Source organism: Amblyomma americanum, chromosome 11 (genome assembly GCF_052857255.1).
Source record: "Amblyomma americanum isolate KBUSLIRL-KWMA chromosome 11, ASM5285725v1, whole genome shotgun sequence".
Lineage (NCBI taxonomy): Eukaryota > Metazoa > Arthropoda > Arachnida > Ixodida > Ixodidae > Amblyomma > Amblyomma americanum.
Window position 1 is genome coordinate 4840689 of NC_135507.1, and position 26816 is coordinate 4867504.

At 43.1% G+C, this 26816-nt stretch overlaps 2 protein-coding genes across 6 annotated transcripts in view; one reads left to right on the forward strand and one right to left on the reverse strand.

Annotated features, from left to right (window-relative positions):
- The window catches only part of LOC144110730 (angiopoietin-1 receptor-like), a 30469-nt gene extending 26119 nt beyond the window's left edge, over positions 1-4350 (reverse strand). The window contains exons 1-3 of the mRNA XM_077643801.1: positions 3804-4350; positions 1124-1200; positions 160-269 (exon numbers count right to left, since the gene is read on the reverse strand). Of these exons, the coding sequence (XP_077499927.1) occupies positions 160-269; positions 1124-1166 (153 nt within the window). The 5' untranslated portion in view covers positions 1167-1200; positions 3804-4350. The remainder of the gene's footprint in view (positions 1-159; positions 270-1123; positions 1201-3803) is intronic.
- A 5172-nt stretch (positions 4351-9522) lies between these two features.
- On the forward strand, positions 9523-25800 carry Cmpk (cytidine/uridine monophosphate kinase Dak1). 5 transcript variants are annotated; one of them, XM_077644601.1, is made up of 7 exons: positions 9523-9798; positions 10421-10520; positions 18796-18942; positions 20160-20297; positions 21999-22078; positions 22846-22945; positions 24825-25800. In XM_077644601.1, exons 2-7 carry the CDS (start codon positions 10437-10439, stop codon positions 24864-24866), a joined length of 591 nt encoding a protein of 196 aa, XP_077500727.1. In that variant the 5' UTR covers positions 9523-9798; positions 10421-10436; the 3' UTR covers positions 24867-25800. The 5 variants fall into 5 exon arrangements, with proteins under 5 accessions (XP_077500727.1, XP_077500726.1, XP_077500725.1 ...); XM_077644600.1 differs by having other exon boundaries at positions 9523-9794; XM_077644599.1 differs by lacking the exon at positions 9523-9798 and adding an exon at positions 9805-10118.
- Positions 25801-26816: the final 1016 nt, after the last annotated feature.

Genomic DNA, 26816 nt, shown 5'->3' on the forward strand with positions numbered 1-26816 from the left:
AGCTCACCAGGTACTACTTGAAGGAAGCTAAATTCGTCTAATTAAAAGAAATCTCTGCTCCCTGCAGGCGGCTATGGCAGCTATTCTTGGGAGTGCAGCCAAAGCTGCAGAGCCAACACGGAAATCCCATTCACAGCTAAATGAAACTGGTATGCTCACCGTGTACTGAGTGACACTGGTAGAAGCCACAGGCGTCCACTTAATGTCCAGCGTAGTTTCTGTGGAGTTCTCGAGGCTGACGAGACGAGGGCCTCTGAGGCAAGTGCAGGCTGCGCAGGTTAATCTTCTTCATTTGTTCATTCAACGAATGGGTACAACTGAGGCACCAGCACTGCTATGACTAATAGCTGTAAGCTAACAATAGGTTAAATTTGAGTGAACCATATAAAGACGTTGAGATTTAAACTGGGTACTCAAGGACGCAGGCCAAATGGCTATCAGGATATGTAAACCAATGAATGAACATTTGTGCCACAATAAACTTAATTTCTTCAAGTGTACAACACATCACAGCATTAGCACACATCAGCCAGCAATACACAATTAAAACATGATTTAAGGTTTGCGGGTGAAAATAATAATGGCAAATCAGTTTGAATCATATGTTGATGGCTAGAGTGTTCCAATATTGTGATACGTTGCATCCTTCATATACGTACTTTACGAGATGTCTGAATTTACAGTCACCTCTCCTTAATGTACTGCTCTTAATGTGGCAAAATTTCTATTTGATAGAAGACACAAATGTTTGCGGAATATATGAATGTTAAAAAAAAATATCTTACAACCATTGTGAGTAGGAATCAAAAAGTGCTGTTTGCATTTCCTCTGTGAAATGAGTGAACCTCTCAATTCTCGAAACCTCAAAATGCCTGTGGACCTTGAAATGTCCCAATCAGCAGCAATCATGTTGGAAATAACTGCTTTATTGAAAAGCAATGCGTAAAAACAGCTCAAGAAAGACAACACACACAGGTCAAAGTGTCCTTCTCTGTCTTGTCCTATTTCTACGCATAGTTTTTCTGTCATGTTTGCATGCCACCAAGTAGCCCAACTCCGAAATTATCAATAACTGGCTGTCAAGAACTGTGCCCACACAGAAGTTTCGAAGACAAGCACTCACCTGGAAGCCATGCAAGGAGAAGCCAAAGACTGCCCCACTCCATGCTGGCAAGCTTCTCTAGGCAGCCAGGAATAAAGCTGTGCACATGCAAATATTCAGTGCAATGTATTCTTAAGGAATTAACGAAAACATGCACTTTGACATAGCCTTCATGCCCAGTGTGGTGCCAGCTATAGAAACCGCAGCACTTTACAGAGGCCACACTCTCTTCTAGAGACCTGTCTTAATTTTCACAGGTATTAAGAAGTACTGCCTGACTGGTCTCATGCATTGTTCAACACAGCAAAGCAAGGAGTTGACAATTAAGTGCTCTGAAGTAGGAAAATACACAAAAAAAGCAGACACTTGTCAGACGCTGCTAGCCACAACATGTGGTTGAATGTGAAGTACCACCACATATGCAGAAACACTAAAGAAGTGTAGCAATGAGACATTTTTCAGTTTCAGAAGTTTATTACAGTAGGGTTATAAGTACCCCTCTTTAGTTCATAACAAGAAGCCCATAAGGCGGCGCCTATTGTGCTTTCATTCAGGCCAGGACAAAAGCATAGAAAAAAAAAAGCATAGAATAGAAACGGCTACTGTTAACGTTTTACCAACGCCCGCAAGAAATACAACCTCGATCCCTCTGATACGTGCTTCCCACAATAAAGGCAATATGATCTGTTGTCTCAGGTTGGCCACTGCATGCTCCGATAGCCACTGTCAGGGCCTCTTGAAAAGGCACAAAAAAGGGCAGTGGCACTAGCTGGAAAAGCAGAGGCTAAATTTCCACATCCCCAGAAGGACAGTGACACTGGTTCGGTCTAAAGGAAACAGGCACGAGTTTGAATGACACGGCTGCTTTTATCTGGAGAATAAAATTTGCAAAAGCTATGCAGGCAGATGAAACCATGCACAGTTAGAGATGATAAGATGTGCAGAAACAATATTAGAGCCTGCAAAGTGCAAATCTCTACTGAATTTCATCACTACACATGCGGTGCTATGTCCGCAAAACTGTAGGAAGCATCAATATATCAGTCAGGTGCACCATATTGGCATTTAAATATCAGCATACAATTCTCTTGACTTGCACCTGAGAAAATTAATGCAGATAGCAGCCTGTCTTTGATAGACCAGTCATTGTAGAAAAGAGCTTGTAGGACAAGTGCATGAGACCAATTGCAAATTTCTAACTGTGCAGCTGAATTTCTAAACAGATTAGTACTTTGCGATACCTGTAGAGATCAGCGCATACAATTTATTTCCGTGTCAGGCATTGATGAAAACATTCAGTGCAGCAATGAATTAAATAATTATATTGTCACACAGCACACGTTGTGCAGAATTGTGTACACCAACAAAGTTGCAGCTTTGGTCAGTATATTTTCGATGAAACAATAAAAAAGATTGAAAAATTAAAGTAGGTGAGAGGGTAGCTGGCTGACAGGCGGAGTTTTAATTTTGCATGTTTTACCATGTATAGTTTTGCATGCTATGTATTGTCACCAGTTAGCATTTAGAGGAAGGTCAAACTACACAAAATAGTCTTGCCAAAGTAAAAACATAAGGCATATAAACAAGTATGTTTAAGTAAACTGGCATCCCTCAAATCTGGAGCAGTCACTCTTGTTTTTCATGCATAGGGCATCGTGACACACGAACCACATGATGCTACTCCCTAAATCTATGTCAAACACGCCTGCTCACTGAAGAAGCATAAGCTCTGAAGAACTGAGGTTTCGGGTACGCCTTCACACTTTACCAGCAACATGAGCTTACTCCGTGGCATGCAAGGCGATTTCGAAAAAAACAAAAAAAAAACCGCGACAGAGTTCGTGCTTGTTCCGAGTTTCGGTTTGATCAGTGCCGCAGTGTATGCAACGCATCGCCACAAAGCGAAAAATTGGTAGCATCACGGCGTTACCGCAAGCTTGGCGGGACGAAGTGTTATTGCACGCTGTAAGGAACGAGTTGTAATGCCTTCACGTTAGTCACGAAAATGAACGCTCGAACGATGCGATATGACGCCGCATGCACGCCGCAGGTGTGCATCGCGCCTCAACGATGCACGGCAGGTAAGACACCTGCAGTTTCGCCATCTTCAATTCCGGTTCAATGCTCTCTGTTTACACATAATAAAAGACCCGTCAGCGACATTATAAAGGCAATTAAACGTGCACACATTAACCTTAGTTGCCCGCACTTTTCAGTACCAAGTTATACCGCTGCGCAGCTATTGGCCGCACGCTACGTGAGGTATCGGTAATATTGCTTTTTTTCTTTGGTATTTTATGCCAGTCATTATATTAAAGAGGCAAGGTTAGGAAAGTTCTCACGCTCTTCTTCGCTTTGTTCCTTTCGTCTTCACAGAGCACAGACTGTTTCTTATCGGCAAACTAATAAAGGTCACAGAACAAGATAACTGCTAAAACGATTGACGCTGTAAACAGATACGCGTATCTTGTGGGAATGATCGGAAAGAGGCAGTATATACAATCAGTTTTTCTACACCAATCAGTACCAACGACGTCCGCAGGAACTTCCACTCGAGCAGTATAACGTGCGTACGATCGAGGCGGGTCAGTCGAGAAGCCCCGAGTATGTTTTCGACGACTGACGTCGCCCTCTAAGAATCCGCGGAATCTGGGCGATCTCGTTTCACAGTAGAAAGTCGACGCGTTGCGCCAGTACTCACGTCAATCAGCGAGTCCGGAAATCCATAGATCGCCGCCAAAACGATTGTCAGCACAAAGCGATCGCCTCGGCACTCGCTCGCTCCAGTCACGAGCGAAACAAAAGGGGGAAAGGCTTTCTTGCGGAGCGCAGGAGGTCAAACGACAGGTGATCGCGCACGGCTCGGCCAGCGAAACTTTGGAGGTATCAGGTAACCGTGCGGGGCGATCAACTTCACATTGTGACAGCCTTTGTCGGTTGGAGCTCAGCTGAAACTGGCGCTTTGAAACAGCTCGGTTTCGCCGCCATGTTGCATGGGTGGCGTCCCGAGCTCTACTACTCCAGCGTGTAATGCGCTTATTCATACAACCAGAAACAAAACCGGTCAGACAAGGCGCGAAACGCCTCTCTCCATTGCAAACAGGATGGAGAGGAGCGGGTAGGGTGCATGCCAGATTTCGGAGAAGGGCACCGGAAGCGAGCAGCTGGCGCGTCGATAAACTGAGAGAGTTTGAACGTGGTCCAAAAGTCAGCTGCCTCGCCTCTCCGGCCGGCTCCGTAGGCCTGTCATACTGCAGTCGTACGGCGCGCTAATCCAAGTACTACCACACCACACTTCTCATCAGTCACTTATAGAAACCCAAGCAGTACTAGTAGGAAGGACCAAGACCAAAACAGCGAATGAACACTATAATAACAAATGTCAGAAGGTGCGGCTTACAATCAGGACTTGCTAAAAAAATAACCTCCTCATTGAATATTACCTATGCCATGACCATGCACTGTGAAAAGGGTTCCAGATTCTTCGTAGCAAGACGAAAGGTGACTGCGATAATAACGTAGGGAATTACAGATTCATTTCTACAAAGCAGGAGGGAAGGCAAAAAATGAAACCGAAACTATTCAATTTGATGGGCGTATATTGAAGATTACCTTTGCCATGATCATGCACTGTGAAAAGGGTTCCATATTCTTCGTAGCAACACGAAACGACTCGGGGTATTTCATGGCCTTGTATTGTAAGCACCTGATCAATTGTATCGTTGAAAATCATCACACCTCAGTTGCGCTAAAACTGAAACCTAGAGTGTCTCCTTCATCGATCTCCACATCAATTAACCAGAGTGCAAATCTTCCTGGCTATCTGCTAACAGTATATCGTCCGCATACATTAAACCCGCTAGCCGTCGCCCAACAGCCTTCCCCCCTAATCTGTACGACAGATTATAGCCGAGATTGCTTCCTTGTAGCCTTCTTTCCATATTATCATATAAAGCATGAACAGCAGCGGTGATAGATGAAAACCTTGCCTTAATCCTAATTGTGCACCTCGACACTTGTCGTACTCTTAATCCCATCCCATATTATTTCAACTTTATTTTCTCGGTATATTTCCAGTAGAAAATCAATTACCTCGTGACCGATACCTTCACCTTTTAATATGTTCCACAGGAGTTCTCTGCTAACGTTGCCACATGCGCCGCTTATGTCCAGGAAGGCTAAATACAGAGTTCTGTTTTCTGCCTTAGCTATTTCTATGCATTGGGCAAGCACGAACAGGCTATCATCTAAGCGCCTACCCCTTCTGAACCGGTTCTGAAGTTCTCCGAGTATTATACCCATGACTGCATTTTTAATTTCACCGCCTGCATCGCCAGCCTGTATATATAATGTTTTCGTGATCGGTAGGAAGGATTTTATGTTCATATTATCGCTTTTACCTTTATAAATCAAATTCCTTTTACTCTGTTTCCAGCTGTGCGGAATTTGCTTATTTCTTATGACTGCCTCCAATGCTTTTATCAGTGTTTCCTGCCTCTTGGGCCAAGTTCCTTAATCAGCTTGATTGGAATTTCGTCTATCCCTGCGGATGTGCATTTTGGAATATTTGCTTCCGCCTTTTTCCAGTTAAGACTGGTCAGTTCTAATCTGTTTTCTATTGTGCTTACCTGTGTTGATCCCTCATTTGGGGAGATTACCCTATCGCCGCTCCTTGACTCAGCTATAATTGATGCAATACACTTCACAGCATCGTCTCCCTCTAAACATTTTCCCTCGGCATCTTGAATCTTTTCCTGCTTTCTTTGATTCGTGTTACCCAGCCAGCTTAGATGGTTGCAGAATTTTCTCGACCCCCCTTTAGCTGCACCGCGAACTTCAGGAAGCCAGCGATCAGAGGACTGCTTTATTTCAGCCTGGACGAGGACCTGCACTTGCCGTTTGTTTTGTCGATAAGATTCCAATTTTTGGCCTATTTCCTCTTCATATATAACTACGCCCTCTTTATTTCTCTGTGTTCCCTTGAAGCCAACCATCGTTGTTCGATGGCCTCCCTAATTTCCTTATTCCTCCAACTTCGTGGATTCTTCTTTCCTCTCCGGCGGTTTACTCCTTTTACTCGTTTTATTGTTGTACTAATGAGTAGTTCTAACTGATTATAATTCCACTTTTCCGTAGGGTGTTTCTCTATTGCTATGTCGGCCGCTATTAGCGCTATTGGTTCGTCATTCAATTTTGCGTTCTCTTTTTGACTTCTCTGCATTCCTCTTTTTATCAGGGCTCCCAACCGTAGACTAATATGCTTATGATCACTTCCCAGGCTGTGCTTCGCCTTTTCGTCTATTCCCATTATTGCGAGCTTGCTATAGATCCCCTGCGACATTATGCATAGTCAATGGTAGTCTGCCTATTAAGGGATTCCCATGGGATTTGTCCCTCACACTTAGTTTCTCTATTTACAATAACTAGGTTGTGTCGCTCACAGAAGTCTAGCATTAACTTCCCGTTACAATCTGTGTATCCATCCAGATCCTCGAAGTGGCCATTCACGTCACCCAGCAGAATAATATCGGCACCGTCTCCAAACTGCTTTATATCGTCGTTGAGACACTTAACTAGTTCCTTGTTTTCTTGCCTGCATTTGTCCCCTGTCCCTAAATAAACTACCCCTAGCCATATTCATTTAGCGGCAATTGTACCTGATACCCATTCTTTGCCAATTTGTTCCTTGATGTATCAGCATACCTACTCCTCCTCCCTTCCTCTCCGTTGTTGTTCTGTTGCTCCCTTTCCCAGATGTAGCCATCAATAAACGGTGGATCTTCTAGATCCCTGAGATGTGTCTCGCATAGCGCGTATACACCTATTTCGTCGTCCTTTAACTGTTGTTCTATTTCTAACAATTTCGCTCTTTCTACCGCCTTGCATGTTTATGTACCTGGTCCTGGTGTTAAATTTCTTTCTAGTAGTTTTCTTCCTTGACCTCCTATTGGTCAGTAAAACACTCTCCGGGGCATGTTGGTTCATAGCTAACAAGAATAAAAGCGCAATAACACGACACAAAGAACTGTGATCCCCCCTATCTGTCTTTACCCCCCCCCCCCCCCTGTGGTTGATATATACGCGGTGGTTTATGAAGACCGTAAAGTGTTGCAAGTTAGCGCCTGTCCTGTCGGTTTCCTCCTTCTTTGTGTCGTGTTATTGCGCTTTTATTCTTGTTAACTCCTATTGGTCATTTTGTTGGGCTCAGCTGCCATTGTTACACTTTCTACTTCGCTTCTACCTACCCCTACGCTCTGAGCCGCAGTGGACCACCTAAAAAAGCTACTGCCCGGCTTGCCAGGCGCCAGCCGATCTCTGCTCCTAGCCTCCACTAAAATGGATGCCATCTCATGTAAAGCCTCTGCCAAAGCCTGCTCTATGCACTTCCCTGTTTGTGTCTGCCACTTCAAAGCTCTTCTCCTGGCTCAACTTCCTTATCTTTCGATTAACAGCTACAACATCCTTGGCAACCTTTCCGTTCCGTCCTTGCACCCCCGGCACTGTGCACACCGCGATTTGCACTTGCTGTGGTATCGCCCTTATATAGTCAACTCCCCCCGCTAATCTTTCCACTACTTGCGCAGTTTAACTATTCAGGACATCACTTAGCCCCTCCTCTACTACTACCAAATTGCGCTCTGCAACACTCTAAGAAAGTTCGCTTCTTTGTCTCTCTCAGTACTGCGTCCATTGTCCTGCCTGGGAATGACCCATCTGCTACCCGCTTATCACCCTTTACACGCTCCATTATAGTTCTTGTGCACCTGCTCATGTTTGAGTCACCAGTGATAAGCACTAGGGTATTTTCTCCCTCCTAACTTCCGGATTTTGCTGCCTCTTATCAGTGACTATGACCTCATTCCTTATGAATAGCTTGTTCCCCTTCTCTCCATCGCCTCCAGACTTCCTAGCTGCCACGTGTGCGCAGCTGTTCCTGTCTGAACCTGCCTGACCTACTTTCCTGTTGCTCTTTATGCCAGTGCAGGCCCCATCCACGTGGCTGGCGCTGGAATGTCCGCCATTGTGACCTCGCATGGCGGTGTCAGCCATTTTTGCGTCCAACAAAATACTCTGCTCTTGGAGTTTGCTCTTCTCTGCCCTCTATACTTGCAGCTCTCTTTCTAAAGCATCCATACGTAATGCTAGGCTGGTGTTCGCTTCGTCAGCCCTGTCCAGGCCTGCACTTAATACACAGCATTTGCACATAAAATCCACGCCCTCGGCCTCCTCTACAGATTCGAACCGCGTTTTCATCAATTTCACCGACGCCTCACACTCCTTGCATTTAACTTTCAGTTGCTTGACCATCCTAGCAGCACTCTATTATTGCTACCTCAAAATGCTAGACAAAAAATTGCAACTACGTGCTCAAATAAAATTCTGCCTACCGGAAAAGCCGATCACCTAGAAAAGGAATAATTAACTACCTGTCTAAACTAGTTAACTCACAAATGAGTCCTGCAAATCTATAGCTGCCGGCCAGAATAGACCCGGTCACTGACCTGCCTTTCGCCTGCACTTCACCTAACTAGCCTAACTAAAACTAGACTAAATCTAGCTAGCAGCGTAACATACCACCTTCCGGCTTTGGCAGGTGGCGCGTGAAGAAATACGCTCAAATTTCGCCTTATTGGCTATCGTAATCGTCCGTCAGTTATTTCGCTTTGCGTAACGTGCACTGACGGTGTTTTTTCCGTAGCCGGAAGAAAAAACGAGCGTCAGGCGTCGTCCATCATTACTTGAACAACGCCGGCAAGTGTTATTTACCTTGAAAACTAACTAAATTCTGAGGGTCATGCAAACAAGATACATTTTTATCTTGGAGGTGCATTCGTTTCTTTTTTTTTTTTGCTTAGTACATGAAGAAATCAATGTAGTGAGTGCCCGCTTATACTTAATTTATCCTTTTTTTTCAGCGGCATATTTTATTATAGCATTAAGTGTTGTGTATGTGACTGGCAACGTAATCAGACACTACACGTCGCGCCGGCCCAACGTCATCGGCAATGTGTAGTCCTGCGGCAACGCACCGAACTTCGTGGTGCACACGTTTCAGCAGATGCCGTGGAGGAATGAAAATGCAAGCTGCCAAACTGCTTTACCCCATCTCTGAGCTGTGCTAGAGAAAGCTCAAAATATTTATTTGGTTTTCAGGTAATCGCGCTAAGTGTTTTGTCTGTAGTCTTGCAGCTTGCTAGGGCGCTTATTTGTTTTTGGCGCCGCAACACCAAGACGTTTGTAACCATTTTTAAGATACGCGCGCTTCACATCGTCGACCATGAAAGTGCCAAGAAAGTAGTGAAGGCAATCGTTGATGATTTTTAACTCCTCATTTAAATTTTAAGAGATAAAAATTATGCAAATAAACGATAACTTTTTAAACTTCAATGCTTCCTGCTTGAGTTAGTTGCTTGAACACGGGCTAGATGTCAGGAGGCTTGTTGATGTCCATTGCATTTTGTTTCTTAACTAACGAAGCTCTGCGCTACCTGTTTCATCGTCGTTTCTTTACACTCCGCTGAACGAATTACACCAGATCGAGCTCAGCGATTTGAGAACCAGCCAACTGGGCAGTACTGCGTCGCTTAGTGGTTGAAATATAGTCTTGGAGGCTTTTCGCAACCTCACTTGCCCGACAGGTCACCTAGCCGGCAGTCGTGGAGTTGTAGTGGTTGTAGTTGAGCCGAAGCAGGTAGGTGAGTTGTACCGGGGCGCCTCTGGTGATTCGCTCACTCGTGCGGCTGGTGCGGTTGCGGTAGTTGCGGTCACCAGTGTATCGCAGCATGGCCCGTCTTGTTTCGTTGTACATCGTCCTCTTCTTTCATGTGCCAAGTGATGCGTGTGCCTGTCTTTATTAGCAGTCTTTCAATTGGACGCTACGCGCCAGTGGCGGGATTGTTGACACGTGTCAGCAAGGCGTGGTTCGTGATTGTTCATTCATTCGCATGGCGTCTTCGCAATCCCCGCGCCCGCTGCATTTCTCTTTCCAGCTTTCGGCCCAGCTTATTCTACGAATGTGAGCCCATTCAGTGTGTGTAAAACATATATGCACCCAGCACCTCTGCTGCTGACGGGGAGGGTAATCAGCATGTTTGCATTTTGGAGTAGAAGAACAGAACTATAGATTTAGTTTCCGCCTCGATCGCGGAGTGCAGACCTTAATTGGTAGTGCATGTTTACTCTGTTGGCTCGGTGTAGAAGCTGTCTTGCCCGCGTTGCCAGTAGTATGAGCACATCGTGGCGCTTTAGTCGTCTTCACCTACCAGTACACAGCTGTAGGTCGTGTTTCAAACCTACTCTTTGCCCTTTCCTTTACAGGGGCCCACTGAAAGCTATGTCTGGTCCTAAACCGTACGTGGTTTTCGTCCTGGGTCCTCCTGGTTCCGGAAAAGGGACGCAGTGCCAGAAACTGGTTGAGGTATGCGACGTTTCCAAATCCCCCGGTAGCCTCGATCGCGTTGTGCACTTTAATTATTATGGGAAGGCTTGATCTAAAAATTTTAAGACCTGCTGCTGGTTTTCCGTCACAAAAAATTTTAAGACCTGCTGCTGGTTTCCCTCACGCGCTCGCGCGAAAACTATCGGAGGTTGCTTTTATTTGGTGTTGTTGTAGATGAGAAGTGGATAAATGTGGACCTGGCACAAAGAATAAAGGCGCTTTACTACGATGGATGAAGTTTGTTCAGATTCATCTGGCTTAGAGTGCACCATCTATTACTTGCACTAAATCCACATATACTTACCGTGTAAAAACTAATGGCGTCTTTGGCTGACAGCAAACATGGAGTTTGCGCACTCTTGCGGTGCCCCACGTTTGTTTGGATGTCACTCGTGCAGCGCTGCATGTTTGGCTGGGATGAGCACCACACATGTGCGCGGCACCGTGGAGACTGACGGTGGAGTGCAGTGCAACCTCGTGCAGCACACGCTAGCAGACGACACTGTTGACGCAGAGAATTGCCCGCTTTGCTGGCCAGAGGAAAAACAAAAGAAGCATCTGAAGTGGGCACAATTTAAAGAAATATTGAATGACATAGCAGTTGTAGGGCATATAGTTGTAGGGCATATCAGAAAATAAAGGTTTGTCAATATTTTTCGTCCAGCTAGCCCTACCTTATCATATGCAGCGGACGGCTAATGCTGTTTATCCGGCATGTGTGCACTTATAGCATCTTACTTTTTGTCAACATATGCACTTCTTAAAGGATATCAGTAAAGCGACAATTTGGCGAGCTGAAATCGGATTGAGAATCATCTACAGATATTTTTGGCAGTTGCTCAAGCTGAAGTGCTACCATGTATGCTTTGAAACTAGCAAGCATAATGCACCGTGGTATAGTGTCTGACAAACATGCACCACAAACCATAATCACAACATTTCGTGAACATACTTGTCAGTCCTAGGTTTCTACGAGCATCCAATTCTGGCATGCTTTGCGTGCTATTACTGAAGAGCTTGTTACTAATTGTACAAATTGTTAAATGTGGTCCTAGGTGCCGGCCGCTCGTAAGGATGGCCTCTGAGATTTTCGAGAGTCTCTGAGGCCACGGTGAACAGAGGGCATAAGGGGTGACGGAACTCTGCGAGTGTTTCGCACATTCAATTGAGGTACAAAGGGACGCACCAATCGTGTCGTATTTCACATGACTTCCTGCGCATCAGCGCGGAAGCAATGCATCTCTACCGAATACACCATAAGACAACTATACAACCTTTGTCCGTGAAGTTCCGAGACAGTCAATTAAAAAAATGCGTTTAAGATTGAAATCATTTGTGTAGCACCCTTTCGAAATAGTCTCCCTTGCAGTCTATACACAGCTTCCAATGCTTCTTGAGATCTTGGAAATAGTTGGAAAATGCTTCTATTGGCAGGGCTGTCGGCTCCTTTGTCGTGGCGTCTTGAATTGCCTCCACGCTCCCCATCCAGTGACCTTTTGGGGCTCTCTTCACATGAGGAAACAGGAAAAAAATCGCATAGCAGAGGTTTGGCGAGTAGGGCAGATGGGGAAGTACAGTAATGCTGTGCTTGGCGAGAAATTTTGTCACGCTGAGAGCAGTGTGCGGCCTTGTGTTATCGTGGAGAAGGCTCCATTGTCCAGATGCCCATAAGTCAGGGCGACGGCGTTGCAATGCATCACGCATGTGTTGGAGCACGCGGATATAAAACTCTTGATTCACCGTCTGCCCTTGTGGGACGAATTCATGGTGTATGACATCTCTGGCATCGAAAAAAACTATCAGCATCGCTTTTGTTTTGGTCTTCTGTCGCCACACCTTTCTCGGCGCCAAAGAGCTTGTGGACCGCCATTTGGTGCTTTGCCTCTTTGTTTGAGGATCGCATTGAAAACACCATGTTTCGTCTTCAGCAATGATGCTGTCGACGAATGCAGCATCCTTCTCTGCCTCGGAGAGCAAATCAGCGCTCACTGATGCCCGCGTGTCCTTCTGGTCCTGTGTGAGGGAGTGCGGCACAAGTCTGGCATTCAGCTTTCATTTCCCCAAGTTCTCACGCAAAATTTGTGGCATATTGTCTTACTAATGCCGAGAGCATCTGATAGCATGCGGACTGTAATGGTGCGGTCTTGCTGTACGATTTCCCTGATCCGAGCCATGTTGTTTTCATTCCGTGAGGTTTAAGGGCGCCCATGCCTTGTGTTGTCTTCCACCGACGTTCTCCCTGTAACGAACCTCTTGTGCCACTTGAAAACTCGCGCCCGCGATAATGTCTCGTTTCCGGAAGCGTCACGAAGGAGTTCATACGTCTGTGTGGCTGTCTTGCCAAGCTTCACACAGAATTTTATGTTTACACACTGTACGAGGTGGTCGTCCATCTCTCCACATTCACTCACAGTAGGATGCGCAGACGACTAGTGACAAGGTATTTTTCTACATGTAGTGCTATCTAGCGGCTGCCAAAGCAATTAGCATAAATATTTCAGGTTAGCCCGAAAAGATGGCACTACACATATGCACCAACATTTGCTGTGGGGAACCATTTCTAGAGAAGAAAATAAATCAGTCTCGAAACTTTACGGACAAAGGTTGTAGTTTATCCTAAATGCAGCTTGTATTTCTAGATATGCACACCGCTTTAGACACTTTCTTGGGACGAACTGTTAAGAATGGAAAAGGTGCCTGTATGCTTATACAAGCGAACTTGTAGAACGATGGCCTTACATGCTTGAAGACTGCTCATGTTAACACTGTTGTTGTGCCGGATGTTAACTTATAATTTTTGTGTTACTTATCTCTTATGCAAAATATTTGGCATGTTGTGCACTTAGCAAATTACAGTTCAAGTCCCAATAAAATCCTGAAAACCCTGATAGGTAGGCGGACATAACCATTTACTGAGTTCCAAATGCCTTGTGTCACTTTTGTGAGTGTTAACACTGTTCCTGTGCCGGATGTTAACTTATGTTTGTGTTACTTATCTCTTATGCAAAATATTTGGCATGTTGTGCACTTAGCAAATTACAGTTGAAGTCCCAATAAAATCCTGAAAATCCTGACAGGTAAATCCTGACAGTTCTAAATGCCTTGTGTTGCTTTTGTGAGCGTTCAAGTTATTAAATACAAACAAAAATTGACATTGATGATAAGAAACAATTGTCGTTAGTCTAAACTGAGAAATGAATAAGAAAAATAACTTATGCTGTAAGAAATAGATAGTTATTTTGATGTAAAACCTTTGATTTCGATTTCGCGAAGTGCACAGGTGGTTAAAACGTTGGCTGTATCTTTAGAACAGTGTTAATTAGGAACATAATTTTGGTTGCAATACATTCAGGAATAAATGGAAACTTTGATGAAACAAAATTTCAAAAACTGATTTTTTTTTCAGAAATATTCAGCTTTTAAAGTGGCCTCATACATTGAGACTGAAACTAAAAGTTTTGCATTGAAATAGCTACCGATTTCTTGCAGCACAGGTTACTTTCTCTTAATTTTTGAATTAAGACTACTGATAATTATTTCTTACCATCAGTGTCAGTTTTTATTTGTATTTACTAACTTTTAACGCTCACAAAAGTGGCGCAAGGCATTTGGAACAGGGTTATATCATCCTACCAACACTGAAGTTTGGTTTGTATGATGCATGTGTCATTTCAGCAAGGGCAACACAGGGACGCTAGACATTTTGAAGTGTATTTGGATCAAATCTGGTCTGTACAGAATGAAATCTTGCCTGACAGGTGACCAACATTTCTCAAAATCTTCCTGTCAGTTTACCGATGCCGCAAAAAGTGAGAGAAAAAAAAAAGTCAGCTCCCACATGAACAAAAGCAAAGAAATGCAAGAGTAAGGTGGAGCTGAGGTACAAATATTTAACCCTCCAGAGCATTGCTTTATGGCATTTGTATCTTGCGAACTTTCTTTGCTGTTTTTCTTGAAACTCGCATTTCTGTCATTCCTTTTTACACGACCAACCCTAATTTATTCCCATACAAGATTTTTTACTGAAACTTTGTACACTTAGTATTTCTTATGTGTCTAGCTGTGCAGTGTGCTGCGATAAGTAAAATCATGCATTTTTTGTTATTGCTGTATTTATGCCTCATAAAGATGCCTGTATGAAAACCATTCTTTTTGGTCATTCCACTGTTATGCAATGACAATTAGTGGTATCATAATTATTTTGTTTCTTTGCATAGCTCATGTCTTTATGTATATAACTTGAAATGGAATTTGCCTTGCGATGAACTAAATGGTGATGTGAGTTGTATTAGTAGGTGTTCTAAAAATCTAAGTATAAAGGTAAATTTATTCATCTGCTGTAACACTTTGGTTGGCATAAAGCAATATGGTTTCTAAGATAGACCACTAATTTGCTGTTCGTCTCGGCTATTAAAATTTATTCCCACAAAGTGGCCTTATATACCCCTTCCATACAAGGTGTCTTATCAAAAATTTTGTTCAATTTTTAAAAATAGTTTTTTGGCTTAGAAAAACACTTTTTCGGCATAGCATTGTCAGTGGTGTAATGTATCATAATGCAGCTAAGACATGCTAATTAGCATGCTGTTTAACTAATATTGAATAGTTAAGTTTTTAACTATTACTGTTAGCCTCCTTAGTTATTGAGAGGTGTGTATAAATTGTATAAAGTCTTAGGTGAAACACCCTGTATATCCCTTGCATTGAACAGTTACTGCTTGACATTTGACAAAGTAGGTAGTAAGGAGAAGAAAATTTAGATAGAACAAAAGAGGTGTAAAATTGTTCGAATGTACTGTCATCGTCAAATAAAATGCAAACAGGATAACTGTGACGTGACAATATTAATTAAAAATATTAGCTGCTAAATTAGAAAATACAGGCAGGCTCATGAACACTTCAATGCACCGGCCTTAGAGCCATAGAAGTCAATCAGTTCTATTAATATTCAGTCTCCCTCAGCTAAAATCTTCTCATTTTGCTGTTCCCAGTTCACTTGTCTTGTTTACATTTCATTTGATGATAACAGTACACAAAAGTTCCATTTGAGTAAAAGCCTTTCATTCCATTAGTTTCTTTAATTCCATTGAGGCCCTCATGAGAGCTCTGTTACTCAAATAATGTATTGAATTATAGAAGACAAGAAAAGCTGTAGAAATGTTTTATGCAGTGTAAAAAAAGTAATGACTTTAGAGGCTAATCAAAGCTGAACCTTGCTTATACCTGATACATTAATTCAGCACCAATTTTTAATAATTGTTTTAGACCTTTCCATTCAAGTCTGGTGCCGCCAGTGTATTGTGGTTTGTGCCATAGACCTAACTTTTGGCCTTGCTTTTCTGCTTTTACTTTCTTAGTTTTTGGGTACATTGTTTTTTGTCATATTCCAAAAATTGATTGAGCACGTTGTCTCTCTAATGACTTGATGCCATTATAAACAACACGTAATAAATGGCAACAGTCAAAGGAAACTCCTGCTGGTATTATAAATATCTCTCAATTGCTGAGGCATCTGCCCGATATAGCCAAGTCAAGGTTTTCTTTTGCCACTTTCTCTTTGCAACACTTAGTGTCCTGGTATCCAGAGATAGAATGATCATGGTGTTGAGGAGGAGGATAGACATGAGAACAGAAGTGGGGGATGATGGCATTAACCCTTTAACTGCCAACTTAATTCCCAAAAGAAAACACTAAAATCGCCAAATTTTTAAGGTGATTTTTGGCAAAAATTACTTCTTAGACTTAAAACTGCCGCCCTCTTGTATTGAAGATTACCGACCATAATTCGTTGTTGGCTGTAGGACATCGGGCAGGATGAGTGTGACTCATCAGTGATGATATTGATACAATCTCCCATGACTAATACAGCTTAGGGTTACTGGCTGAAAGGTTATTAGAGGTGACAGAATAAAGAAGTTAGGTGCAGGCTAGCTCCCTGGATCTCTGCAACACTAACGACAGTGGTGTTGCGGGAACCTAACCTAACCTAACCTAACCTAACCTAACCTAACCTAACCTAACCTAACCTAACCTAACCTAACCTAACCTAACCTAACCTAACCTAACCTAACCTAACCTAACCTAACCTAACCTAACCTAACCTAACCTAACCTAACCTAACCTAACCTAACCTAACCTAACCTAACCTAACCTAACCTAACCTAACCTAACCTAACCTAACCTAACCTAACCTAACCTAACCTAACCTAACCTAACCTAACCTAACCTAACCTAACCTAACCTAACCTAACCTAACCTAACCTAACCTAACCTAACCTAACCTAACCTAACCTAACCTAACCTAACCTAACCTAACCTAACCTAACCTAACCTAACCTAACCTAACCTAACCTAACCTAACCTAACCTAACCTAACCTAACCTAACCTAACCTAACCTAACCTAACCTAACCTAACCTAACCTAACCTAACCTAACCTAACCTAACCTAACCTAACCTAACCTAACCTAACCTAACCTAACCTAACCTAACCTAACCTAACCTAACCTAACCTAACCTAACCTAACCTAACCTAACCTAACCTAACCTAACCTAACCTAACCTAACCTAACCTAACCTAACCTAACCTAACCTAACCTAACCTAACCTAACCTAACCTAACCTAACCTAACCTAACCTAACCTAACCTAACCTAACCTAACCTAACCTAACCTAACCTAACCTAACCTAACCTAACCTAACCTAACCTAACCTAACCTAACCTAACCTAACCTAACCTAACCTAACCTAACCTAACCTAACCTAACCTAACCTAACCTAACCTAACCTAACCTAACCTAACCTAACCTAACCTAACCTAACCTAACCTAACCTAACCTAACCTAACCTAACCTAACCTAACCTAACCTAACCTAACCTAACCTAACCTAACCTAACCTAACCTAACCTAACCTAACCTAACCTAACCTAACCTAACCTAACCTAACCTAACCTAACCTAACCTAACCTAACCTAACCTAACCTAACCTAACCTAACCTAACCTAACCTAACCTAACCTAACCTAACCTAACCTAACCTAACCTAACCTAACCTAACCTAACCTAACCTAACCTAACCTAACCTAACCTAACCTAACCTAACCTAACCTAACCTAACCTAACCTAACCTAACCTAACCTAACCTAACCTAACCTAACCTAACCTAACCTAACCTAACCTAACCTAACCTAACCTAACCTAACCTAACCTAACCTAACCTAACCTAACCTAACCTAACCTAACCTAACCTAACCTAACCTAACCTAACCTAACCTAACCTAACCTAACCTAACCTAACCTAACCTAACCTAACCTAACCTAACCTAACCTAACCTAACCTAACCTAACCTAACCTAACCTAACCTAACCTAACCTAACCTAACCTAACCTAACCTAACCTAACCTAACCTAACCTAACCTAACCTAACCTAACCTAACCTAACCTAACCTAACCTAACCTAACCTAACCTAACCTAACCTAACCTAACCTAACCTAACCTAACCTAACCTAACCTAACCTAACCTAACCTAACCTAACCTAACCTAACCTAACCTAACCTAACCTAACCTAACCTAACCTAACCTAACCTAACCTAACCTAACCTAACCTAACCTAACCTAACCTAACCTAACCTAACCTAACCTAACCTAACCTAACCTAACCTAACCTAACCTAACCTAACCTAACCTAACCTAACCTAACCTAACCTAACCTAACCTAACCTAACCTAACCTAACCTAACCTAACCTAACCTAACCTAACCTAACCTAACCTAACCTAACCTAACCTAACCTAACCTAACCTAACCTAACCTAACCTAACCTAACCTAACCTAACCTAACCTAACCTAACCTAACCTAACCTAACCTAACCTAACCTAACCTAACCTAACCTAACCTAACCTAACCTAACCTAACCTAACCTAACCTAACCTAACCTAACCTAACCTAACCTAACCTAACCTAACCTAACCTAACCTAACCTAACCTAACCTAACCTAACCTAACCTAACCTAACCTAACCTAACCTAACCTAACCTAACCTAACCTAACCTAACCTAACCTAACCTAACCTAACCTAACCTAACCTAACCTAACCTAACCTAACCTAACCTAGACACGCTACTCCTAGACCATTGAGGCATGTCTGTGTCTGCGAAATTGTATGCAGAGAGGACCCCACGCTGCTGAAGGGACCCATTAATGCTGTTGCATCATACCCTCCAAGTGTCCTCTGAAATTTTGTCTGTCCTCAGAAATTCGGTTACAAGCATCTCTCTGCGGGAGACCTCCTACGACAAGAGCAAGGAACCCCGGGCTCCCAGTTTGGCGAAGTCATTGACCACCACATTCGCAATGGCACCATTGTGCCCGTGGAGATCACCTGCCGCCTGCTGGATCGGGTAGACTGGCTTACATCATTTCTGTCTTTCTTCACGTCATGTATACATTTGCTATGTGTGTTTATGACAGGGTTCTGTTTTAGGCCAAGTTGGAAGATTAAAGGAGGCTTTGTATATAAAAACTTGTTTGGCTTAATAGAACGATTGATACCTCATACTCCATGTGCCCTAATAGCTGGCACTGCTTGAAGTCGCTGACTAGGTTAACTGCAAATTGTGTACAGGGCTACTGAGGTTTGGATTTCCAATAGAGTAATGGGCACAGGGCTTGCAGAGTAATGCTTGGTCACACTGACTGCGATTGCGAATGAATTGAGTAACTTCAGACAACAGCTGTGGTGACCTGTGATTGTTGCAGTAGATATTGAAAAGGTAGATCATGCTTTTTGGACAGCTTTTTAGGGTACCTAATATGGCTTAACTGGTCTTCACTTTCGCACTGTTGCATGCAGTTAGCAAAGAGTTTTTTCTTTATTTATTTAGTACATACTGTTGGCCTCACTTTGAGGCCGTAACAGGATCGGGTTTACATACATATGAAAAAGTGCGAAAGAAAAAGAAGAAAAAGAGAAACAGCAGAGAAGGAACTTTTTCATTTTACACAGAGGTACACGTAAACGCACATGGTGACACTGTTGTTAATAATTTTCAAGATGGTTTGTTAGCTTCGATACAAATGCTTCAGGGGACATCTGGTTTACAATTTCCGGGGGCAACATATTCCACTCATGAATCACATGTGGGAAAAATGAAAATTTGAATGTATCACTACGGTATCTATATTCGGATAGGTGTTTTTCATGTTTTGTTCTTGTGACACGTGTGTTAGGCTCAAACAGATATCTAGTCTTATCATGTTTTGTGCGATCATTCAAAAGGAGGAACAGAAACTTAAGCCCCAGCAGTCTGGCTCGTGTGTGGATTGTAGAGAGGCCGGCTTTTTGCAGAAGCAGTGTGGGGGATTCATGACGACTGTTCATTCATGGCGAGTAGTTCAGCATTATGTTTTTATGCTTCGCGCTTTTTAGTTCCCAGTTAAGCACCAATCTGGCAGCTATTGACACAATATGTGAGCCATTCCGTTGTACACATCAGCAAGGTTCTAAGATCAACTGGATTATATTGAAGGGGCTTACCGTTCAGTGTCATAAAAGAAGTTTAAGTTAGTGAGAAGTTAAGTGCGGTGCCAGTATGTGCGATTGCTTTTTATTGCTTAGGCGATGCAGTCGAGTGGCAAGAGCCACTTCCTGATTGATGGCTTCCCGCGCAACAAGGACAACTTGGATGGCTGGAACCGCGAGATGTCGGACCGAGTCAACCTGCAGTTTGTGCTTTTCCTTGAGTGCGCTGAGGAGGTGAGGGCATCCATTCAACACTACAGTTGTATGCTTGTCTCCTTTGTGTCAGTGACTCTGTGGTGATGAATTTAGTGCTGTTGAATTCATGCTCACATTTTCACTTGACCTCAGTGGTGTTTCGATAGGGATGGGGGGGGATCTGAAATAGCTTTATATATTAAATTTTCTGTGGTGTGAATTGGTTTTTTGAACGTTTTTTTATAGCCATTCAATTATTTGATCTTTGGATAATTTGGACATTTCCTCCAGTCCCTCGAGGCCTCATTTAACATGTCTTTACACTATTGGGAAACCAGTGCATTATTGATAACTTTTTTCAGCCTGCTGGCTGAATAAACTTGTCAGTGCATATGTGTAGATATCCATAAAGCAAATAGCCTTGGTTCATATAGGTGCGTTTCTGATAATCCAAGCAAAAATCTCTGTTACCTTAGGTTTGAATACAAGAGAGTTTCCTGTACTTTGGAGAATAGCCCAGGTAAAGCGCAGTGATTGATTGATAGCATTATGCCCCTGTTGCACGAGCACTTTCAACAGTAGTTGCTGTGAACACCAGTTGAGTGGTGTCATATGACAATGCCAACTGCTGAGCGGTGATTAGGTTTGGTGGTTTCCAGTAGAATTGGTCAATCAGCAAGGTTGCTGTTAATGGTTCTACCATATTGGCAGGATCAGCCCAGCTTCCTGCTGCTGTATGTTAAATTCTCATGTTACTCCTCGGAATATTGCTGCCGTGGCTGGTTTAGACAACAGTATGCAGCTCTCAATAAATGTTGGCATGTAAGCACGCAAACATATAAAGTAATATCAGAAATACTTCAGCGCAGCATTGAAGCCAAACATGCCTCTCTTGCTGTGATATAATTGCTGCACCAATTGCGCCAAACTGTGCCAGAAAGCAAAGCCTGCTACATTGCTACATACTGCCACATTATGACAAAGTGCGAGTAACCTGCACCAAAACTGTATATTTCCTTATGAACAATGTTCTCGGGTGCCGTGTGTTACCCTCAGTGTTGGCGGTTATGTTTTACAAATAACGGCATTACCGGTAACGTGTTACTTTTTCCGGTAACTTAGTAACATAGTCGTTGCCATTCTGGAACTGTAACGTTCTTATTTTTAAATTTTTCGGTAACTTGAGGTGTCATGTTACTATAGTCGAGCCCGCTTATAACGAACATGAGCGTCACGCGGCGTCCGTTCTTTATATCCCGAAATTCGTATTAAGTGGACTACAGCTTTAAGCCTGAACTCCATGTACGCGAAAACTCGCGTGAAGGCGACGGCAGCAAGCGATGAGCAATGCCGTTGCTTGAAGCATTTTTGCCTTGTCACTTATCTTCTTCTGGAGCCCTTTACTGTGGCGTCCCTCATAGCCTGAGTCGCTTTGGGACATTAAACCCCTATAAACCTAACAAATATTGGAACACAAGCATATTCTGAGTCAAATAAATGACTGCTGTTGGCACGAATGCATAATGGAGAGGTTGAACTGAGTTTTGCTTAGCTGCCATGTAAGCACAATTGACTGCTGCTATATTGAACAGTGGTTGACGCTTCTGGTTTAAATGGGTATAAATGGCTGATATTTTTCAAGATACTTTTAATGACCTGACCAGAGGGGAGGGTACAAGCAAGGAAGATTGGGTTGTGAAGTTCGTGGCGGTAAAAACTTGCCGTGCCGGCATCTTGCAGGTCTGTGTGGAGCGGTGCCTCAACAGAGGTCAGGCAGGCAGTGGCCGCACAGACGACAACATTGAAAGCCTCCGCAAGAGGTCAGTATTGGTGAAAACCTTTGTCTTGATTAAACTGATGTCAACACCTATACAGTGTGCATTGACACCTACCATTGCTTTTTGTTGAAAATGCTTCAACTGACTGCAGTATTGCACAAGGGCCTCGATACGCAGGCGTCGCGATGTGCAGGCATGGTTTACCTGGGATTGTGATTTTCATTTGACGATTGCTTTGTGACATGATCGAGCCCTGCATCAACATGACTTGCTGGTCATGAAACTTCTCTCGACACTTCATACAGGAACTGAATCAGCTGCTGGTGTCATAGAGCAAGGATTAATTTAGTAAAGCTGGTCGCAAAGTGGAACGCATTTAGGCATTACAGTTTGTTTAAATATTTTTAATAGAAAAAGTGCTATCCAGGCACAGGTTATCCCCTTTCTTAGTATTTTTGTGTGTGTTTTCAGGGCAAGAAGAAGTTGACAATTCTAATGTGATCTCTATGCGTAGGATGGTGTAGGCCTTTCTTATGAAACAGAAGGGTGTGTCCTCGAATATCCATTATATCCAAAGCTGTCTATTGTTGTTAAGCAGCAGTCTCATGGCAAGGTAGGAAAGTTTTTTGAGGAAATCCTATTTTGCCAAAGCAGGTAAAAAGGAAACACATGCCTTGGCTGGGTGAGTTGATGGCAGTGTGCAGTGGGGCATTGCTGTTACCTGAAAATAAAAGAAACGGTGTTTTTTTTGTGCCTTCACCTGTGATTGACAATATAGTGTGGTTTTGAAGGTGCGGTACTATGTGCAGGTTCAAGACGTACACTAATGACACGCTGCCCATAGTGGAGTATTACGACAAACTCAACCTGGTCAAGAGAGCTGACACCAGTTGTAATGACCCTAATGTGGTAAGTGCTTAAGGAGAACAGAAAACTAGGCAAGTTTGTGTGGATTCTTACTTAAGCAGTGTGAAAAAAACGGGACAAAGCGAGAGACGGGAGACAACACAAGCGCAGACTATCAACTGGTTTTTTATTCTCAGAAGGGGTAGCTATATAGGCTGCACACACACACGCACGCACACATGTGTGCAAACACACACACGCACACACACATGTATGCAAACACACACACACACACATATGCACGCAAACACGCACACACACATGCATGCAAACACACATACACGCACCATGATGTGTGGTGTTCCATGCCTTGTTGCGATGAAGTGATTTGCCTTCTCTGTGTGCTCTCTGTGCATACATGTAAAAGGATTTTCATTGCGTTTGTAGTGAGTGTTGTTTTTTATGGTTTGGTTGTTTTTTCGCTCGTATCCGACGCCTATGTAGCTACCCTTTCTCAGACTAAAAACCAGTTGATAGTCGGCGTTTCTGTTGTACCCCGCCCCTCGCTTTGTCCTGTTTTTTTTTTCATACTGCTTAAGTATGAATGGTAAGTGCCTCAGTTTCTTTTCCACATGTGGAATGCAGGTCATTGCTGGAGTGGCATGAATTGTCTTTTTGGCAGTGCATGGCACTCCGCTGCACCACTGCACTAGAAGTGGTACAAGGACTCCCAGGGATCTGTGAATGTTGAGTAGAGAAAGACCAATTTTGCATATATGTAGTAGTAAGTGTTTAATGTAAAATAAAAGCAAAAAGGGAGGTAAAAGATTTTTGCTAACCCTGACATCTGCTTAAAAGAACGTCTTGCTGGGCAAGTTGGTAACTGTAAATCTTTTTGGTTACAGGCGCGAAAACAGACACAACACAAGGTAGGTGCTCCGTCCCGTCTTTCTACCTTGTGTTGTGTCTGTTTTCGCACCTGTAACCAAAAAGATGAACCTGACATCTGCCATCACTACGGCGGCAGCACCTGCATTAACACATTGGCTATTGCGTCATACCCTTAAAGGTGCACTAAAGAGGAATCTGAACTCGTCTTCTTACCACGGGAACCCTATCTACACGTTCCGGGCATTCTTAGAACCTTCGAATTGTCCTGTGCGGCCAATTTCCCTAATTCAAGCTGATTAAACGTTCCATCTCCAGCCTTTTTTTTTTAACTCAACACTGTAGGTAGGCAGAGTCAATCAACGCGTGGAGTGCCTCTCAGCCAGTCTAATGGCGGCTTTGCTTTTGCTTTTTTTTTAGGTTTCTGTGAATAAACAGTTTGTCACATACAATATAGCTGCAAATTAGGCCCATGTTAATTAAAATACATGCGGACTCATTGATTTACGTTTTTCTTGTTTATTTGAATGTCAACTCCTGTGATGCAATGACGGGGTATGTTGTGTTCTGTGAATGTCTATTAGATGTGTGTAGAGTGGCTGCTAAAGCTTAATTTTGTGTACTTTGTTGTGTGAAGAAGCAGTAAGCTTGAATAAATAGATACTATCAATTTTCGAATCAAACAACTTTTGGATGCACTGAGACAAAAATGCATCGCAGGAACTTTGAGATCACTTGAAATAATTGAAATATGAATAATTTGGGCATTGAGTTGCCATGAACAAGCCATGAAACCAGCTACAAAAAACTTCGTTAATGTTCTTTGGTTCGAACACTCACGTAGTGCATTGCGTTGCTTGAAATAGCTCGCAGTAAATCCACTATGGTCTTATTTTGACAGTGCGCCATTTTTCCATTAAAAGTTACCAGCATGTTAAAAGGAAGACTCTTCATACAAACTTGTATATTACTGCATGTCCCTATTTACTCTATTTTTTTTTCATGATGTCAGTGATCCGCACAAAATAAGGAAGCATATTGTTTTGTTTTACAGGTCTTTGAAGGTGTTGCGAAGCATTTTGAATGTGCGGAGTGAACTGGAGAGCCTGCATCCCTCAGTTGGCATTGCTAGCTGTTTTGCATAGTCGAGATTATTATCCGGCTTGAGGGATTGAGTTTAAGCTATTTTGGACGGCAAGTTTTGTGGTCACCATTGACATAACCCAGATGTTGTGAACATTATGAACCTTACTGTGCAGTGCGGCATTTATTTGGTGCCCCTTCTTCTTCTTCTCTTGCCTTGTGCTTTGCACTTCTATATTTGAGATTGGACCAATCTGATTTTGTCATGCGCCTGTGAAGGAGAATACGGAAAGGAATGCATTTTTGATAACTGATACTGGCATCATCTGTGCTGGTTTGTAAAAAAGTTCTGGTTGCATGACAGGAATAAATTTAAAGCAATTTTTTTTTATTTGCACCACCAGTTCTTGTGTAAAAAAAAGTATTTGCTGTGTATGGCACGCAACTAGAGGTAGCATGCATTGCCAGCTTTCCAATAAGCAAAGATAATTCTTGTATACAGTCTGTGTGCTCAGATCACACTGTGGCCTCTTGCAGTATGGAAAATGAAAGGGTACGTGGCATTGTGGGCAAACATTGGTACAGTACATGCATACTTCTAAGATGTCCTGTGTTAGAAACCGGTGAATGTGATGCGTTTTGTTCTGCATATGCACATGTGTTTCCTCTCCGCTTAGTAGGTGTGTCTAGTGAATAATTAAGACCCACTCAGGAAGAGCAGTGAGGTAGCTGTTTCTTTATTTCTGGACCTTGCTAGGCTGTCTGGAAATACATATGGAAGACTTGGCATTAATGCTTCAGCTTTGAAGCTGAAATCCAGATGATGTCAGTATGCTCAGAAATAGAGGCATAGTGTCACCAGGTGTCTGTTTACTTTCTCTGCTTGTTTCTATGCGTCATTGTTCAGTACATTGTATTCACCTGTCCAATAAATGAAACAAAACCTACCCCGTAGAAAGTGTACGTTGCTTACTGTGCATTGCTCTAGACTACAGTTGATACAAACTAGGTTTGCTTAGAAAATTCAGATGATCAGTGCGATTAATGTGGCAGATGGCAAAGCATGCATTAGCATTAGTGTTCTCCCTGGACAGAGCAGCCGCTGGATGGTTCAGAACGTGCGAGCGGGTGGCGTGATCCGGTCCGCCAATCAGCGTATGCCGTACCCCCTCTCCCCACGCCCCACCACTTGGCCACCTGCCACCTGAGGCACCACATGCTTACGCCAGGCGCTTTTTTTTGTGATAATGGGCATCCCAATGTTACTGCATTAAAAGCTGCTGCAAATGAGTGAAAACAAACATTTGACTTTGTCAAATATGGAATTACCATTATCACCCAAAAGTAGCGCGACCGTGATTGTAACGTGAGGGTAGCTTTTGCGAGCGTGAAATGGGAAAATGCATGAATGTAAAGTGAGGAGCCTGCTTACACTGAAAGCTGGGTGGAAAGTCATGAACAAATGCTAATCGGAAATTTGCTTTTGTGTGCCTTTCGATAGTAAGGCCGCTTTCGAGTATGGCAGTGCTATCACCGTTATCGCACAAAGGTTTCAGGCACTCCTTTTTTAAGAGAGTCCCAGGAAAGATCAGATAAGACCGATACAGAGATAAGCATAGAGTCCCATCACCGTGTCGACCGTACGCTTTAGCGGCCTCATCGCAAAAACGAAACTTCTCCTAGTCGCTCATCCGCGGCCTCCTATCATGCCTGCTGGGCGTCGGTGATTGTTCTCTTCAGCATTTAAAAGAGCTGCTGCCATATGTGTGGAGTAGTCAAAAAATTGCGTGACAGTGCGCGTGAGTTCAGCACTGCCGAAGTCACATACCGGTACTGAGGCAAGTTGAGAGGGTGCCTTTTCGCGTGAAATTGCAAAGCACCTGAAGCGGATTACTGCCGTTAACATGCAACAGTGGCGGTGTTGAGGGTGTATCAGGCATTCCTAGGGACCATGGAGAACCCC